Below are 19,095 nucleotides of genomic sequence, written 5' to 3' on the forward strand. Positions count from 1 at the left end.
TATGCCATCTAGCTCTCCCCTCGTGTCAGAACCCATAACTCCCGCTCAAGGGACGCCAAGTACATCTAGCGCGTCCAATGCGTTTACCTTATAAGACATGGCGGCAGTTATGAATCATACCCTCACAGAGGTATTGTCCAAACTGCCAGGGTTACAAGGAAAGCGAGACAGCTCTGGGGCTAGAACAAATACAGAGCTCTCTGACGCTTTAGTAGCTATGTCTGATATACCCTCACAATGTGCAGAAGTTGAAGCAGGAGAGCTTCTATCTGTGGGTGACTTCTGTGATTCAGGGAAGGCGTTACTTCAGTCTGACTCTGAAAAGACAGCATTTAAATTTAAGCTTGAACACCTCCGCATGTTGCTCAGGGAGGTTTTAGCGACTCCGGATGACTGTGACACCATTGTAGTCCCAGAGAAATTGTGTAAAATGGACAAATACTTTGCAGTGCTTGTTTACACTGACATTTTTCCAATCCCTAAGAGGTTTTCAGAAATTATTACTAAGGAATGGGATAGACCAGGTGTACCGTTCTCTCCCCCTCCTGCTTTTAAAAAGATGTTTCCTATAGATGCCGCTACACAGGACTCGTGGCAGACGGTCTCTAAGGTGGAGGGAGCAGTCTCTACCCTAGCTAAGCGTACAACTATTCCTGTCGAGGACAGTTGTACTTTCCTAGATCCTATGGATAAATAATTAGAGGGTTTCCTTAAGAAAATCTTTATACAACAAGGTTTTATTCTCCAGCCTCTTGCATGCATTGCCCCAGTCACTGCTGCAGTGGCTTTCTGGTTCGAGTCTCTGGAGGAGGCTCTACAGGTAGAAACCCCGTTGGATGATATCCTTGACAGGCTTAAAGCTCTTAAGTTAGCCAATTCATTTATTTCTGACGCCGTTTTTCATTTAACCAAGCTAACGGCTAAAAATTCAGGTTTTGCCATTCAGGCGCGTTGGGCGCTATGGCTTAAATCCTGGTCAGCTGATGTCACTTCAAAGTCTAAACTTCTCAATATCCCCTTCAAAGGGCAGACCCTATTTGGGCCTGGACTGAAGGAGATCATTTTTGATATTACTGGAGGAAAAGGCCACGCCCTTCCCCAGGATAGGTTCAACAAGTTAAGGACCAAACAGACTAATTTTCGTTCCTTTCGAAACTTCAAGAGTGGCGCAGCTTCATCTTCCTCTTCTACAAAACAAGAGGGAAATTTTGCCCAGTCCAAGCCAGTCTGGAGACCTAACCAGGCTTGGAACAAGGGGAAACAGGCCAAAAAGCCTGCTGCTGCCTCTAAGACAGCATGAAGGAGTAGCCCCTGATCCGGGACCGGATCTAGTGGGGGGCAGACTTTCTCTCTTCGCCCAGGCTTGGGCAAGAGATGTCCAGGATCCCTGGGCTCTGGAGATTGTTTCCCAGGGATATCTTCTGGATTTCAAAGCTTCATCTCCAAAGGGGAGATTTCATCTCTCACAATTATCTGCAAACCAGATAAAGAGAGAGGCAATCTTACATTGCGTTCAAGACCTACTAGTTATGGGAGTGATCCACCCAGTTCCAAAGGAGGAACAGGGGCAGGGCTTCTATTCAAATCTGTTTATAGTTCCCAAGAAAGAGGGAACTTTCAGACCAATCTTGGATCTCAAGATCCTAAACAAATTTCTCAGGGTCCCATCCTTCAAGATGGAGACTATTCGAACCATCCTACCTATGATCCAGGAGGGTCAATATATGACTACCATGGATTTAAAGGATGCTTATCTACACATTCCGATACACAGGGATTATCATCAGTTTCTCAGGTTCGCCTTCCTAGACAGGCATTACCAGTTTGTGGCTCTTCCCTTCGGGTTAGCCACGGCACCAAGAATCTTTACAAAGGTTCTAGGGTCCCTTCTGGTGGTTCTAAGGCCGGGGGGTATAGCAGTGGCCCCTTACATAGATGACATCCTGATACAGGCGTCGACCTTTCAAATCGCCAGGTCCCATACGGACATTGTTCTGGCATTCCTGAGGTCTCACGGGTGGAAGGTGAACGAAGGAAAGAGTTCTCTCTCCCCTCTCACAAGAGTTTCCTTCCTAGGAATTCTGATAGACTCAGTAGAAATGAAGATTTATCTGACAGAGGTCAGGTTGTCAAAACTTCTAACTTCCTGCCGTGCTCTTTATTCCACTTCCCATCCGTCAGTGGCTCAGTGTATGGAGGTAATCGGATTAATGGTAGCGGCAATGGACATAGTTCCGTTTGCCCTCCTACATCTCAGACCACTGCAACTTTGCATGCTCAATTAGTGGAATGGGGATTACACATATTTGTCCCCTCTACTAAATCTGGATCAAGAGACCAGGGATTCTCTTCTCTGGTGGCTATCTTGGGTCCATCTGTCCAAGGGAATGAGTTTCCGCAGGCCAGAATGGACTATAGTAACGACAGATGCCAGCCTTCTGGGCTGGGGTGCAGTCTGGAACTCCCTGAAGGCTCAGGGTTCGTGGACTCAGGAGGAGGCCCTCCTTCCGATAAACATTCTGGAACTAAGAGCGATATTCAATGCTCTTCAGGCTTGGTCTCAGCTAGCTGCGGTCAGGTTCATCAGATTTCAGTCGGACAACATCACAACTGTAGCCTATATAAACCATCAGGGGGGAACAAGGAGCCCCCTGGCAATGTTGGAGGTTTCAAAGATAATTCTATGGGCAGAGGTTCACTCTTGCCATCTCTCAGCTATCCATATCCCAGGAGTAGAGAACTGGGAGGCAGATTTTCTAAGTCGGCAGACTTTTCATCCGGGGGAGTGGGAGCTCCATCCGGAGGTATTTGACCAGTTGATTCAACTATGGGGCAAACCAGAACTGGATCTCATGGCGTCTCGTCAGAACGCCAAGCTTCCTTGTTACGGGTCCAGGTCCAGGGATCCCAAGGCAGCACTGATAGATGCTCTAGCAGCGCCCTGGTCCTTCAGCCTGGCTTATGTGTTTCCACCGTTTCCTCTGCTCCCTCGTCTGATTGCCAAGATCAAGCAGGAGAGAGCTTCGGTGATCTTGATAGCCCCTGCGTGGCCACGCAGGACTTGGTATGCAGATCTGGTGGACATGTCATCTTTTCCACCATGTACTCTGGCGCTAAGGCAGGACCTTCTACTTCAAGGTCCCTTCAAACATCCAAATCTAATTTCTCTACGTCTGACTGCTTGGAGATTGAACGCTTGATTCTATCAAAGCGTGGTTTTTCCGAATCGGTCATTGATACCTTAATTCAGGCTCGAAAGCCTGTCACCAGGAAGATCTATCATAAGATATGGTGTAAATATCTTCACTGGTGTGAATCCAAGGGTTACTCATGGAGTAAGGTCAGGATTCCTAGGATATTATCTTTTCTCCAAGAAGGATTGGAGAAGGGATTGTCAGCTAGTTCCTTAAAGGGACAGATTTCTGCTCTGTCTATTCTTTTGCACAAACGTCTGGCTGAGGTTCCAGACGTTCAGGCGTTTTGTCAGGCTTTAGTTAGAATCAAGCCTGTGTTTAAACCTGTTGCTCCGCCATGGAGTTTAAATTTAGTTCTTAAAGTTCTTCAAGAGGTTCCGTTTGAACCTTTGCATTCCATAGATATTAAGCTTTTATCTTGGAAAGTTCTGTTTTTAGTAGCTATCTCCTCGACTCGAAGAGTTTCAGAGTTATCTGCTTTACAGTGTAATTCCCCTTATCTGATTTTCCATGCAGATAAGGTAGTGTTACGTACCAAACCTGGGTTTCTTCCTAAGGTGGTATCTAATAAGAATATCAATCAGGAGATTGTTGTTCCTTCACTATGTCCTAATCCTTCTTCAAAGAAGGAACGTCTATTACACAATCTTGATGTGGTTCATGCTTTAAAGTTTTATTTACATCTGCTTTGTTTGTTGTCTACTCTGGACAGAGGAGAGGCCAAAAGGCTTCGGCAACTTCTCTTTCTTTTTGGCTAAGAAGTATAATACGCTTAGCTTATGAGACTGCTGGCCAGCAGCCTCCTGAAAGAATTACAGCTCATTCTACTAGAGCAGTAGCTTCCTCATGGGCTTTTAAACATGAGGCCTCTGTTGAACAGATTTGTAAGGCGGCGACTTGGTCTTCGCTTCATACCTTTTCGAAATTCTATAAATTTGATACTTTTGCTTCTTCGGAGGCTATTTTTGGGAGAAAGGTCTTACAGGCAGTGGTGCCTTCCGTTTAAGTTCCTGCCTTGTCCCTCCCTTCATCCGTGTTCTAAAGCTTTGGTAATGGTATCCCACAAGTAATGGATGAACCCGTGGACTGGATACACCTTTACAAGAGAAAACAAAATGTATGCTTACCTGATAAATTTATTTCTCTTGTGGTGTATCCAGTCCACGGCCCGCCCTGTCATTTTAAGGCAGGTGTTTTTATTTTTAAACTACAGTCACCACTGCACCCTATAGTTTCTCCTTTCTTTCTTGCTTGTCTTCGGTCGAATGACTGGGGGTGGCAGTTAGGGGAGGAGCTATATAGACAGCTCTGCTGTGGGTGTCCTCTTGCAGCTTCCTGTTGGGAAGGAGAATATCCCACAAGTAATGGATGAACCCGTGGACTGGATACACCACAAGAGAAATAAATTTATCAGGTAAGCATAAATTTTGTTTTTTCAACAGGACCAGCAAATTCACAATAAAGCATTATTACTTTTATAATTCATGGTAAATAAAATAGCTGCGGCAAAAAATGTAATTTTTTTTTTTTTAAAAGTATAATTGTTTGTTAAATTTTAGTAAATAATACTGAGAATGGCAGAGTGGCCACTGCTGTTCCTTTGATCCCCTTACTAAATTGTCATCAGTAGGGGCCCATACAAGCTTTTGGGTTTATAATATAGATTAGAGAGGTCCTATTGTGCAGTATAGAAATAAAGGCACTTTTTTTTTGCAAGGTGTTTACTATTTCCAAAGTGATCACCTGTCTATACAGACAAAAATCATGACTTTTTTGAGAGGGACTTTATTAGGGGGTCTCTACACATACCAGAATTGTTAATGCCCATATGACGACCCATTCCCAAGTAAATCTCCCATGTGTGTTTTTTTTTTTTTTTGTTAAACTTTATTTTGAAATGATTTGCTGTGTGGAACTGCTCCAAGACCACTTGAAGGAGCTGATGGTCCTCTTTTAAATGAGAGGGGTCTTGGAGTTTTGTAGCTGCTATGGGAGCTGAGATCGAGAGGATTAAAGAACCTCACCACATCCAGTTCCCATGCAGCTACACTGAACTTCCCGGTTCTGCCCACTTTGTGATGTCATCATGTGCATACATGGTGATGTCACCGGCACTCCCATGAAGTCTGGGAGTGCTGCCCACTAGGCCACCAATGATACCCAACTTATAGTAATGGGGATTGCAGAAAACCGTGTTTGATTGGCGATCCCCTGTGCATGACAAGAAGGGCTTGTGATGCGCTTACAGGTAGCAATGTGCATGATGAGAACGCCTCGTCATGCGCATCAGAGGGGTTAAGATACTGGAATTGAATTGTCAAGTTGTTTACAATTGTGTGCACTATCTGAATCATGAGTGTATTTTGACTTTAGTGTCCCTTAAAGGGACATTGTACACTAGATTTCTCTTTGCATAAATGTTTTGTAGATGATCCATTTACAGGTATACCTCACTTTACAGCGCTTCACTTTACAGCGCTTCGCTAATACAGCGCTTTGTGGAGCTGAAGTTCACCCTCCAAGGATTTTTAAACAGTGCTGTAATTATCGTGAGATTGTGAGAAAAGTGACTGGCACCATTTTGTTATGCGCAATTCACCCTTTTTACAGCATTACAGTGCAATTTGTGTCTCAGGGCTATAGTCTGGCAAATTTTACTACAGTAATTGCCACTATTTTACAGGTGCAGTATTTATTGAATACTGTGCTGTGCTACTGTTAAACTAAACATTTAACTATTGCACACCTAATATATGTTAGTTCAAACATGTTTTCAAGTTTTTAAACACATTGGCAAGTGAAAAGAAAGCTAAAACAGGCTTGTTTCACTTTAAGGCGGTTTTCACTTTACAGCGGGCCTCCGGTCCCTAACCCGCTGTATGAGCGGGGTATACCTGTATATAGCTCATCTGGGGGCGTTTTTATAAACATGTATAGTTTTGCTTACTTTTAAATATCATTGTGCTGATTTTCAGACTCCCAGCCAACAGTGCTAAGCTGGGAGCTTCTAAGTAAGTTTTTAAAAAGTTATATGCTGCATTTTTAGATTTGTATCTGTGCTTATTCTTCTTTGCAACGTAACGTCTATTACATGCAGTTATATGAGAATTGGTGTAAACGGTCCCTTTACAGTGATGGCACAGTCAGACCTTTCACTTTATACCAAGCGATGTATTTGAAATAATATAACAGCACTTTTTTAAAACTACATCAGTACCTGCAAGTAGACATATATCCCTTGTTTAGATTGCTGTCCATCAAATGTCCACGACGTCCTTCATCCGTTTTTTTTATTTTTTTATTTTACACATTACCCTTTTAACCAATCATAAGAGTAGACAGCTGGCAGGCTGAAGTGAATGTGAGCTCCTTATGTGCATGCGTATTTTTACTGTCTCTGTGTGTTTTACATTCATTCTGTCAGGAGTGTGGATCAAATCTGACGTATAGAGAGGGTGGGACTTCACTCAAAAGCTAAGATTGCTTTTAAATCTTAGCTGAGAGCTTGTAAGTGAGTGCTGGGTTTTCTCTGTGTGTTGTATTAATTTGTTTTGTCATTTTCCCTATGGTTCTTGCACCAAGACCTGTCTGGGGTTACCTGCCTGTGGCTCTGGGGACAGCACAGCTTCCTGTGAGTGCCAGTGGCACCCAGGGCTGAGCATGTTGCAGGGTCATGAGATGTGTACACGGTCCGGTATGAGAGTGCAGTTCCCTTCCGTGTTTATATATATATATATATATATATATATATATATATATACACATACATACATACATACATACATACATACATACATACATACATACATACATATATGCACACACACACACACACACTCACTCACTTGTATGCAAAAGTTTAGGCACCCCTGACAATTCATTTTGATCAATCAAATAACTGAAGGACATAGTAATATTCCAGTAGTGAAATGAGGTTTATTGGATTAACAGAAAATGTGCAATATGCATCAAAATTAAATTAGACCGGTGCATACATTTTTTGCACCCCAACAGAAATATTGCATCAATATTTAGAAGTCTCCTTATCAGAAATTACAGCCTCTAGATGCTTCCTATAGCCTGTAATGAGTGTTTGGATTCTGGATGAAGGTATTTTGGACCATTCCTCCTTGCAAAACATCTCAAGTTCAGTAAGGTTTGATGGTTGCCGAGCATGGAAAGTCTGCTTCAAATCACCCCACAGATTTTCAATAATATTCAGGTCTGGGGACTGGGATGGCCATTGCAGAACATTGTACTTGTTCCTCTGCATAAATGCCAGAGTAGATTTTGAGCAGTGTTTTGGGTCGTTGTCTTGTTGAAATATCCAGCTCCGGGGTAACTTCAACTTTGTGACTAATTCCTCAACATTATTCTCAAGTATCTGCTGATATTGAGTGGAATCAATGAGACCCTCAACTTTAACAAGATTCCCAGTACCGGCACTGGCCACAGAGCCCCACAGCATGATGAAACCTCCACCAAATTTTACTGTGGCTAGCAAGTATTTGTGGAACGCTGTGTTCTTTTGCTGCCTTGCATAACGCCCCTTGTTATGACCAAATAACTCATTCTTTGTTTCATCAGTCCACAGCACCTTCTTCCAAAATGAAGCTGGCTTGTCCAAATGTGCGTTTTTATACCTCAAGCGACTCTGTTTGTGGCATGTGTGCAGAAAAGGCTTCTTCCGCATCACTCTCCCATACGCTGAATTGTTGAACCATGCAGTGACATCATCTGCAGCAAGATGATGTTGTAGGTCTTTGGAGGTGGTATGTGGGCTGTTTTTGACTGTTTTTACCATCCTGTGCCTGTGGTCATCCATTTCCTCACTATGTTCCTCACAGTGGACACTGACAGATTAAATCTCTGTGATAGCTTTTTGTAGCCTTCCCCTAAACCATAATGTTGAACAATCTTTGTTTTCAGGTCATTTGAGAGTTGTTGTGAGGCCCCCATGTTGCTACTCTTCAGAGGAGAGTCAAAGAGAACAACAACTTGCAATTGGTCACCTTAAATACCTTTTCTCATGATTGGATGCACCTGTCTATGAAGTTCAAGGCTTAATGGGCTCACCAAACCAATTGTGTGTTCCAATTAATCAGTGCTAGGTAGTTACAGGTATTCAAATAAACAAAATGACAAGGGTGCCCAAATTTATGCACCTGTCTAATTTTTGTTTTGATGCATATTGCACATTTTCTGTTAATCCAATAAACCTCATTTCACTACTGAAATATTACTGTGTCCTTCAGTTATTTGATAGATAAAAATGAAATTGCTGATCCAAACACCCAATTATTTATAAATGAAAATCATGAAAATTGTCAGGGGTGCCTAAACTTTTGCATATGACTGTATATATACTGTGGCCTCAGTCTCTAGGGATCCCAGTACATTTGGTTACCCCCAGTAACAGTGTAACCTTTTTAGATTAGACAAGGTGTGTATATGTGGGGCGGTCCTTTAGCCTGTCCTCTTGGATATCTATCTGCACTAAATTCATTGTGTGTTTACTATGTTATCAAGTTATTCTCTATAGTCCTGACATTTTATATTATATTATTTTAAGATTTTATATTTTATTTTCATAAAACAGACTCTTCAGATGGGGCAGAAACATCTCACTGTGGAAGAACTCTTTGGAACGTCTCTTCCAAAAGAACAACCTTCCTCTTCATACCCAAATATTGAAATGACTGAGAAGCGCCATTTTGATTTAGGGGGACATAATGCGTTTTTGCCGTTCTCCTGTGAGCAATCAAAAAAACAGCCACCAACTATAGTGAAAGCAAAGCCTGCAACTTTTAATTTAAGCGCTAGTGACTTCAGTCAGCTATCGTGCATGACCCCTGTATTAATTCCCCAAGGATCAGTATCACAACCAGACTCTCAGACAGTTTCAAATTATCCTGTGCGTTTAAGCCCAAGTCTTTGTTTAACATCCACCTCAGACGTACTGAGTACATCCGTTCCACTTGCTTCCAGTAATACAACAGGCATGATGCAGGTCATTCAAACAGCAGTAAAGCAAGTTCCGTCATTAATGAGTCAGCCAGTGTCTGACCCCAGCAGTGCACCCCACAATCGGCAATTCCTTACACATTTAGCTACCATGAACAACCCTGGTGTTTCAACTACTTCACATTCAAGTGCTGAGCTCCTTCAGAAACTCAAGTTGACCCCACATCATGATCCTCCCCAAGCACTGCCTATCAACAAAACAACTATAGCTCCAAAGTTTTCATCAGTTAGCCAGCTTGCAACGCCCGAGAGTTTTAAAGGAAATCAAATGAAGACCATGCCGGTTAGCAATCTACCAATGACATCCCTCCAGGTAACTAAGCTCTTGTGTAGGTACTTTTGGTTTTTAGATAAAAGGTTGGTAAACATATGGCTCGTGCCTTCATTTATTTCTTTCTATTCCAGGTAACTAACTATATTATTCTAGAACAATTGCAGAATATCTTTGGTTTGGTTTTTTGGATGCTAATTTAGACAGAATAACGGAAGATGGAATTCAAATGAAGCATGTCATTTCTAAATCTTTCCAGTTTACGGATATTCTCAAATTGACCTTTCTTTCCTAAGATATGGTGAGTCCACAACGTAATCAATTACTAGTGGGAATATCTCTCCTGTCCAGCAGGAGACAGCAAAGAGCACTACAGCAAAAGCTGTTAAAGGATTCCAAAACTTTAGATTTTTGTTCACACCAGGACCGCAAATGTCATATTACAAACATTAATATATCATAAATGAGAAAAAGAAGAAAACAGAGACGCCACCATGGCCCAGTAACCCCAAAACAAATGGATGTGACAACAAATGGCAGTAGATATACTCGCAAAAATGGAGCACCCAAATGGTGCTATTGGAGCAGGCTGGAACTTCACAGTAGTCCAGCTCACTGTTGGTCCCTAGCAGAGATCCAGTGGAGAATCCTTAGGAGGCCTGAGGTGTGATGCCTAAAGGAGAAAAAGGCAAACCAACATGGCCCAGTAACGTTTGAGCAAAGGGATGATGTAACCAAATGAATATACTCACAGGATCCAAAGCACCTCCAGGTGCAATAACTGCACACTGGAGCCAAAGTCGCCCAGTAGACAAACCAAAACGGATAATCACCAGCTCCCAGCAGAGAGAGATTAGACAAAAAAAGAGAGAGTGCAAAGGTGCACCACAGCTATATAATGGGTAAAATACCACACAAGCAAGTGTATATAAAAAATTAAAAAATTTTAATAACACAGCAACGCGTTTCTCAGCCTCCTGTGGGTTGTTTCATCAGGCTAGCCTGATGAAACAGCCCGCAGGAGGCTGAGAAACGTGTCGCTGTGTTATTAAAGATTTTTAATTTTTCTTTGGAGGAAATTCAGGATAGGGTTAAGGCTCTTAAGCTAGCCAATTCTTTCATTTCTGATGCTAACATGCAAGTTATTAAATTGGGGGCCAAGCTGTCAGGTTATTCTGTCTTGGCTCGCATCTCTGATATTACGGGTGGAAAAGTATCTTTTCTACCGCAAGACAAGAAGATTAGATTCAAGGGACGTCAAAGTAATTTTCGTTCCTTTCGTAATTTCAAAGGTCAAAAGCCTTCCTCTTTCACTTCCAAACGGGAACAATCCAAGTCCTCTTGGAGACCAAGTCAGTCCTGGAACAAGGGAAAGCAATCTAAGAAACCCTCAGCTGAGCCTAAGTCAGCATGATGGCTCGGCCCTCGGTCCAGAGTCGGATTGAGTGGGGGGCAGACTTTCCCTGTTTTATCAGGAGTGGTTATGAGATGTCCCAGATCCTTGGGATTTGGGCATTGTTTCACAGGGTTACAAAATAGAATTCAATTTTCTCCCTCCCAGGGGCAGGTTTCACCTCTCAAGGTTGTCAGCTGATCAAGTAAAATGAGAGGCATTCTTGAACTGCATTCATGATCTTTTCTCTTTGGGAGTGATTGTTCCAGTTCCAGTAAAGGAACGGGGTCTAGGATTCTATTCAAATCTGTTTGTAGTTCCCAAAAAAGAGGGAACTTTTCGTCCCATTTAGACCTAAAGTGTCTCAACAAGTTTCTCAGGGTGCCGTCCTTCAAAATGGAGACCATTCGGTCCATTCTTCCTTTGTTCAGGAAGGTCAGTTCATGACGACCATAGACCTGAAGGACGCATATCTTCATGTTCCTATTCACAGGGATCATCACAAATTTCTAAGATTTGCTTTTCTAGACAAACTCTCAGTTTGTGGCTCTTCCATTTGGCCTTGCCACAGCTTCCAGAATTTTCTCAAAGGTTCTGGGGGCTCTCTTGGCAGTGATCAGGTCTCTGGGAATTGAAGTGGCGTCTTACTTAGATGACATTATGGTTCAGGCGAAGTCTTTTCAACAAGCAAGCTCACATACAGAGATCTTTTCTACGTTCCCACGGATGTAAAGTGAATCTGGGAAAGAGTTCCTTTGTTCCAGCTACAAGGGTGGTGTTCTTAGGGACTATAATAGATTCCCTATCTATGAAGATTTTTCTGACAGAGGTTAGGAAATCAAAAAATCTCTCTGCTTGCCTCTCTACAGGCTACTGTTCGGCCATCTGTAGACCAATGTATGGAAATAATTGGGTTGATGGTCGCTTCCTTGGACATCATTCCCTTTGCTCGATTCCATTTTGAGAGCTCTGCAATTATGCATGCTCAAACAATGGAACGGAAACCATTTGGATCTGTCCCAGAGGATAGATCTAGACGTGTTAACGAGAGACTCTATTCCATGGTGGTTTTCTCAGGAGCATCTGTCTCAGGGCACTTGGTTCCGGAGACCTTGGGTGATCGTGACCACAGATGCCAGCCTGCTAGGCTGGGTAGCAGTCTGGGACTTGTTAAAGGCACAGGGGTTATGGACTCAGGAAGAGTCTGCTCTCCCCATAAACATCTTGGAGTTGAGAGTGATTTACAATTCTCTGTTAACTTGGCCTCAGTTGGCTTTAGCCCGCTTTATCAGATTTCAGTCTGACAATATCACCTCAGTGGCTTACATCAACCACCAGGGAGGAACTCTGAATTCCTTAGCCATGAAGGAGATGGCATGCATTATTCACTGGGCGGAAACTCACAATTGTTGTCTATCTGCCGTCCACATTCCAGGAGTGGACAACTCCCGGGGAGTGGGCTTTCATCAGGAGGTGTTCTCCAGGTTAACCATCAAATGGGGGGATGCCAGAGTTGGATCTGATGGCGTCTCAGCATAACGCCAATCTTCCAAGGTACGGTTCAAGGTCAAGAGATCTGCAGGCAGCTCTGATAGATGCTCTTGCGGTGCCTTGGGTGTTCTGCCTAGTTTATCTGTTTCTTCCATTTGCTCTTCTTCCACGAGTCATTGCTCGTATCAAACAGGAGGGAGTGACGGTAATTCTAATAGCTCCGGCATGGCCGCGCAGGATCTTGTATGTAGACCTAGTGAACATATCATCTCTGCCTCATTGGAGGCTGCCTCTGAGGAAGGATCTTCTAATTCAGGGTCCTTTCTTCCATCCAAATCTCGTTTCTCTGAAACTGACTGCTTGGAGATTGAATGCTTAGTTTTAGAGACCATGATCCAGGCTCGTAAGCCTGTTACTTGGAAAATGTACCATAAAATATGGCGTAAATACCTTTATTGGTGTGAATCTAAGGGTTAATCTTGGAGTAGGGTTAGGATTCCTAGAATTTTGTCTTTTCTACAGGAAGGTCTGGAGAAGGCTTTGTCAGTCAGTACTCTGAAGGGTCAGATTTATGCCTAACCTATTTTGTTGCATAAGCGTCTGGCGGTTGTACAAGATGTTCAAAGATAAGAGAAGACAGATGCGCCACATGGCCCAATATTGTTTGGCCCAAAAATATATTATGATGTGCATAGATTGAACTCACATTTGTTAGAGCACCTCAATTAGTGCTATAGAAACAGTCTGGGATCTCTAACAGTCACCCAGTTACAGATCCCAGACTGCTTCTATAGCACTAATTGAGGTGATCTAACAAATGTGAGTTCAATCTATGCACATCTTAATATATTTTTGGACCAAACAATATTGGGCCATGTGGCGCATCTGTCTTCTCTTATTTTTGTAGATTGCTGCTTTGGATCCCGGCCTGGATCTCTACAGATAGCTGCATTGATCTTCACTTCAAGGATTTCCAGTACATATTATTAGAGACTTTTTTCAATATATGAGTTTTTATTATACAAACAAATCATTGTTCAACTCATGCATATATCATATTGAGAGGTTTCCTGTTTAGGTTTTGCGACTTGTTTAACAATATTATATACCAATTTATTTATATCTTTCTCCTAGGAGGTTGTGTGATAAATATATTGTATATCCAGGTCATATCACCTGCATACTTCTAATATTGTATACCACTCTATCTATATCTTTCTCCTAGGAGGCTGTGTTCTATATATTGTATTGATTTTCACGCTTAGTGTCTCCTACATTAAGCATTATATATCTTTCTCTAACAAGGTTATTTCACATATATTTATATCTTGCCTAGATTAAAGGCTATAGAGGACTGAGTAAGTCACTTCTAATATCACTAAGAATATAGATAACTCCTCATTAGGGCGCCCCCTCTATTTTGTACTTTACCAGATGTTCAATCTTTTTGTCAGGCCTTGGTCATAATCAAGCCTGTGTTTAAGTCGGTTACTCCTCCTCAGAGTCTTAACCTTGTTCTTAAGGTTTTGCAGCAGGCTCCTTTTGAGCCAATGCATTCCTTAGATATTAAATTGTTATCTTGGAAGGTTTTGTTTCTTGTTGCTATTTCTTCTGCGAGGAGAGTCTCGGAACTCTCTGCTTTGCAGTATGATTCTCCTTACCTTATCTTTCTTGCGGATAAGGTGGTCCTGCGTACTAGGTTGGGTTTTCTTCCTAAAGTGGTTTTGGTTAGGAATATTAATAAGGAAATTGTTGTTCCTTCTCATAAGGAGCGTCAGTTGCACAACTTGGATGTAGTGCGTGCTTTAAAATTCTATTTACAGGCGACTAAGGAGTCTTCTGCCCTTTTTGTTTGTTTCTCGGGAAAGCGTAAGGGTCAAAAGGCTACTGCTACTTCTCTTTCTTTTTGGTTGATAAGTATGATTCGTTTTGCTTATGAGACTGCTGGACAGCAGCCTCCTGAGAGAATTGCAGCTCATTCCACTAGGGCTGTCTCATCTTCTTGGGCTTTCAAGAATGAAGCTTCTGTGAAACACATTTGCAAGGCTGCAACTTGGTCCTCTTTGCATACTTTTTCAAAATTTTCCAAATTTGATACTTTTGACTCAGCCGAGGCTTCGTTTGGGAGAAAGGTTCTTCAAGCGGTGGTGCCTTCTGTTTAGGTCTGCCTGTCTTGCTATCCCTCCCTAGTCATCTGTGTCCTCTAGCTTGGGTATTGGTTCCCACTAGTAATTGATGACATTGTGGACTCACCATATCTTAGGAAAGAAAACAAAATTTATGCTTGCCTGATAAATTTATTTATTTCCGGATATGGTGAGTCCACGACCCCACCCTTATATTTAAGACAGTTATTTTTTTACTAAACCTCAGGCACCTCTAAGTGGGTCTGCTGTATTGATTCTCTGTTAAAGTAAGATTATCTGTTTAAGTATAATAGTTAGCTAACCAATCTAATTTATAAATATTTTGTTTTTCAAGGGTTGCATTTTTAAAAAAGAAAAACATTTTATTTCTTCCATTCCATTTTTTGTTTGTTTCCTGTGTGGGTAATTAGGGGAGGGGTTATTTTCACCTGTGTGGGCCTTGCTGAAAGCCTATAAATTTAGCACATTACCTCTGTTGAGCTTGCTCTAAGTGGGTCTGCTGTATTGATTCTCTGTTAAAGTAAGATTATCTGTTTAAGTATAATAGTTAGCTAACCAAGGTAGTTAGGCAAACAAGGATTTGGAGTAACCAAGGGGAAGTTAAATATTTTAGCAAGAATGTGTGAGAATCTTATTCAGTGTATAGCTTGCCATATGTTTGTATCACTGCAGCAGCCACTTCAGGGATTATATGTTTGTGGTAAATGTGAGCATATTGTCTCTTTAGAAACTCATATTGGAGTTCTGGAGGAACGAATTGCAACACTGCATGAAATTCAGACACTTGAAAGGGAAATGGATAGGACTGAGCTAATTGTTAATGGTTCTAGCAGTGGGAATGGGGAGGATTCAGATGAGGAGACTCCAGGATGTAGCTGGGTCACAGTTAGAGGGCGAGGTAAAGGTAAGCGGAAGAGACAGGCCAGTTCTGAGCTGGGACACCCCAACAGATTTGCCAGATTAAGTGAAGATGTTGGGGATATCAGTTCAGGGGTGGCAGTGTCAGAGAGGGCTGTTTAGCCTAGTATAGTGAACAGTCCTTTAGTTGTGGAAGAGCAGCATACTATGGTGGGGTAGTCCTTCAGACATGGTAGAGGGGCATACTATAATTAACAGTCCTTCAGTCATGGAAGAGGGGCATACAAGTCAGGGCCTGAGACAGATGTTGGTGGTTGGAGACTCTATTATTAGGAAGGTTGATAGGGTAATTTGTCATCCAAACCCTTTAAATAGAACAGTTTGCTGTCTTCCAGGGGCTCGTGTTAGGCTTATTGTGGAGCGTATTGATAGATTGTTAGAGGGATGAGGGTCTGATCCGGCAGTCATGGTACATATTGGTACTAATGAAGGAATCAGCGGGAGATGGAGAATCCTAAAAAATGACTTCAGGGAGTTAGGCAGCAAGCTTAAAGCAAGGACCTCCAAAGTAATATTTTCTGAGATATTACCAGTGCAGTGTGCTAATTCAGTAAGGCAGAAGGAGCTAAGGTCTGTTAATTCATGGTTAAAAACATGGTGTAAAAATGAGGGGTTTGAATTTTTAGAGCACTGGGCTGACTTTTCACTTAGGTACAATTTGTATAGTAAGGATGGATTGCACCTGAATGACATGGGTGCAGGTGTGTTGGGGGAAAGGATGGTAGCACGCTTAGAGAACCTTTTAAACTAGGTAAAGGGGGGGGGGTCAGTTAGAACACAACAGAATAGAGAGATCAGTCTGTGAATATGTCAGTCCTTTAATATCTCAAGGAAGAGATGACTTAAAAAATGTCACATTAGAAATTATGGAGGAAAGCACACCAAGTATCAGCAGAAAGCACATGAAAATTAAATGTATGACAACAAATGCAAGAAGCATGACAGGTAAAATGGGGGAGCTGACGCTCTTAGTTGCAGAAGAGGACTATGATGTTATCAGTATAACTGAAACTTGGTGGGATGATTCACATGACTGGGCAGTTAACTTAGAGGGGTATACTTTATTTAGGAGGGACAGAAATAAGAAAAGGGGTGGAGGAATCTGCATGTATATTAAACCTAACCTTAAACCTACAATAAGGGAAGATATTTCTGATACAGGTGACAATGTAGAGACCCTATGGGTGGAAATAAAGAGTGGGGGGGGAAATCCTAAAAAAATATTACTAGGAACATGCTACAAGCCCCCCAACATTAGTGACTTAGATGAAACTGAACTACTACTACAAATAGGTAAGGCTGCTAATAACAGTGCTGTAATTATGGGAGATTTTAACTACCCTGATATAAACTGGGCCAATGAAACTAGTAATTCAGCTAAGGGGGATAGATTTATAAATGTTCTCAGGGCTAACTTCTTGTCACAATTAATAGAGGAGCCAACTAGGAGTAACGCTATATTGGATTTAGTGCTATCAAATAATACAGATATAATATCAAACATAGAAGTCAAAGAACATTTGGGTAACAGTGATCATAACATGGTCACATTTTAAATTTCTTTTCATAAGCAGTGTCTTAAAGGTTTAACCAAGACTTTTAATTTTAAGAAAGCAAAATTCAACGATTTAAGGAAATCATTAAATAATATAAATTGGGACAAAGTATTCTCTAATAAAAATACAGAGGATAAATGGATAACATTTAAAACTTTGTTAATTAAATATACATATCAACAAATACCATATGGTTATAAAAATAAAAATAAAAAATCCAAGGCAATGTGGCCGAATATAAATGTGTTAAGAGAAATTAGGAAAAAACGTAGTGCATTTAAATTATTCAAAGAAAATAGTACAGACTCAAAATTCCATTATTATTATTTCTCCTACATTGGTGTGTCCGGTCCACGGCTTCATCCTTACTTGTGGGATATTCTCTTCCCCTACAGGAAATGACAAAGAGAGCACACAGCAAGAGCTGTCCATATAGCCCCCCCTCTGGCTCCGCCCCCCAGTCATTCTCTTTGCTGCTCTAAACAAGTAGCATCTCCACAGGGATGGTAAAGAGTATGTGGTGTTAGTTGTAGTTTTATTTCTTCTATCAAGAGTTTGTTATTTTAAAATAGTGCCGGTTTGTACTATTTACTCTACAACAGAAAGTGATGAAGAGTTCTGTTAAAAGAGGAGTATGATTTTAGCAGCAGTAACTAAAATCCATTGCTGTTCCCACGCAGGACTGTTGAAACCAGAGAACTTCAGTTGGGGGGAACAGTTTGCAGACTTTTCTGCTCCAAGTATGACTAGTCTCTTTTCTAACAAGACATAGTAATGCTAGAAGACTGTCATTTTCCCTTATGGGATCGGTAAGCCATTTTCTTAGTAGGCTCTATACTGGTTGACACTATTGTGGGCTAAATCGATTGATTTATATAATATTTATATGACTTTTGGGGTGTTTTGTGATTATGAAACACTTTTGGGAACGTTTTTATTACGCCTGGCAGTTTGTTTAGACACCTAATCTAGTCAGCAAGGCCCCTTCACTCTGGTATGCAGAGGGAGGAGGCCTCATTTTCGCGCCTCAGTTGCGCAGTACTAGAAGCAGTGCATGCAGCTTCATGTGAGAAGGTCCTGTGGACATAAAAACGAATTCAAGAAGGCTTATTTCTGTGGTGAATAACCCCCAAGGAAGGTAAAAGCCGCAGCAAAAGCTGAGGCAGGGACTGTAGTGGGTTTAAACTGGTAAATTAAACAGTTTGCTCATTTAAGGGGTTAGAGACTTTTTGGTGTGCAATACCTTCAAAGCATTAAGACACTAGGGTGCAAATTTTGTAAAGATCGGATATTTCCTTCATAGTTTTTCAAACATTCAGAAATAAAGTGTGCTCTTTTTATTATTTAAAGAGACAGTAGCGGTTTTGTTTAAAAACGGTTTTATTGCATTAATAGCCTGCCTAAGTCTGTCTAACATGTCTATACCTTCAGATAGCTTATGTTCTGTGTGTATGGAGGCCAAGGTGGTTCCCCCTTTAAATGTATGTTCAAATTGTGCCATGGCGTCCAAACAAAGTAAGGACAGTACTGTCACATTTAATAAGGTTGCCCAAGATGATTCTTCAAGTGAAGGTAGTGGGGATAGTTTATCATCCTCTCCTTCTGTGTCAACACCAGTTTTGCCCGTGCAGGCGATACCTAGTACATCTAGCGCACCAATGCTTGTTACTATGCAGCAATTAACTGCAGTAATGGATAATTCTATAGCAAATCTTTTATCCAAACTGCCAGCATTTCCCAGAAAGCGTGATTGCTCAGTTTTAAATACAGAGGGATGAGCAAGTGGGCGCTGACGATAATTTATCTGTTATACCCTCACACCAGTCTGAATTGGCAGTTAGGGAGGCTCTGTCTGAGGGAGAAATTTCTGATTCAGGAAAAGTTTCTCAGCAGGCAGAACCTGATATCGTGGCGTTTAAATTTAAGTTAGAACATCTCCGCGCCCTGCTTAAGGAGGTGCTAACTACTCTTGATGATTGTGACTCTTTGGTGATTCCAGAGAAATTGTGCAAAATGGACAAATTCTTAGAGGTCCCTGTGCACGCTGATGCCTTTCCGATACCCAAGTGGGTGGCGGACATAGTGACCAAGGAGTGGGAGA

The 19,095-nt window shown here is 41.7% G+C and overlaps 1 protein-coding gene across 1 annotated transcript in view; it reads left to right on the forward strand.

Annotated features, from left to right (window-relative positions):
* The window catches only part of DCP1A (decapping mRNA 1A), a 262,738-nt gene that overhangs the window by 185,137 nt on the left and 58,506 nt on the right, over positions 1 to 19,095 (forward strand). Inside the window, exon 7 of the mRNA XM_053720746.1 lies at positions 8,794 to 9,531. Coding sequence (XP_053576721.1) covers positions 8,794 to 9,531 — 738 coding nt within the window. The remainder of the gene's footprint in view (positions 1 to 8,793; positions 9,532 to 19,095) is intronic.

Source organism: Bombina bombina, chromosome 7 (assembly GCF_027579735.1).
Source record: "Bombina bombina isolate aBomBom1 chromosome 7, aBomBom1.pri, whole genome shotgun sequence".
Lineage (NCBI taxonomy): Eukaryota > Metazoa > Chordata > Amphibia > Anura > Bombinatoridae > Bombina > Bombina bombina.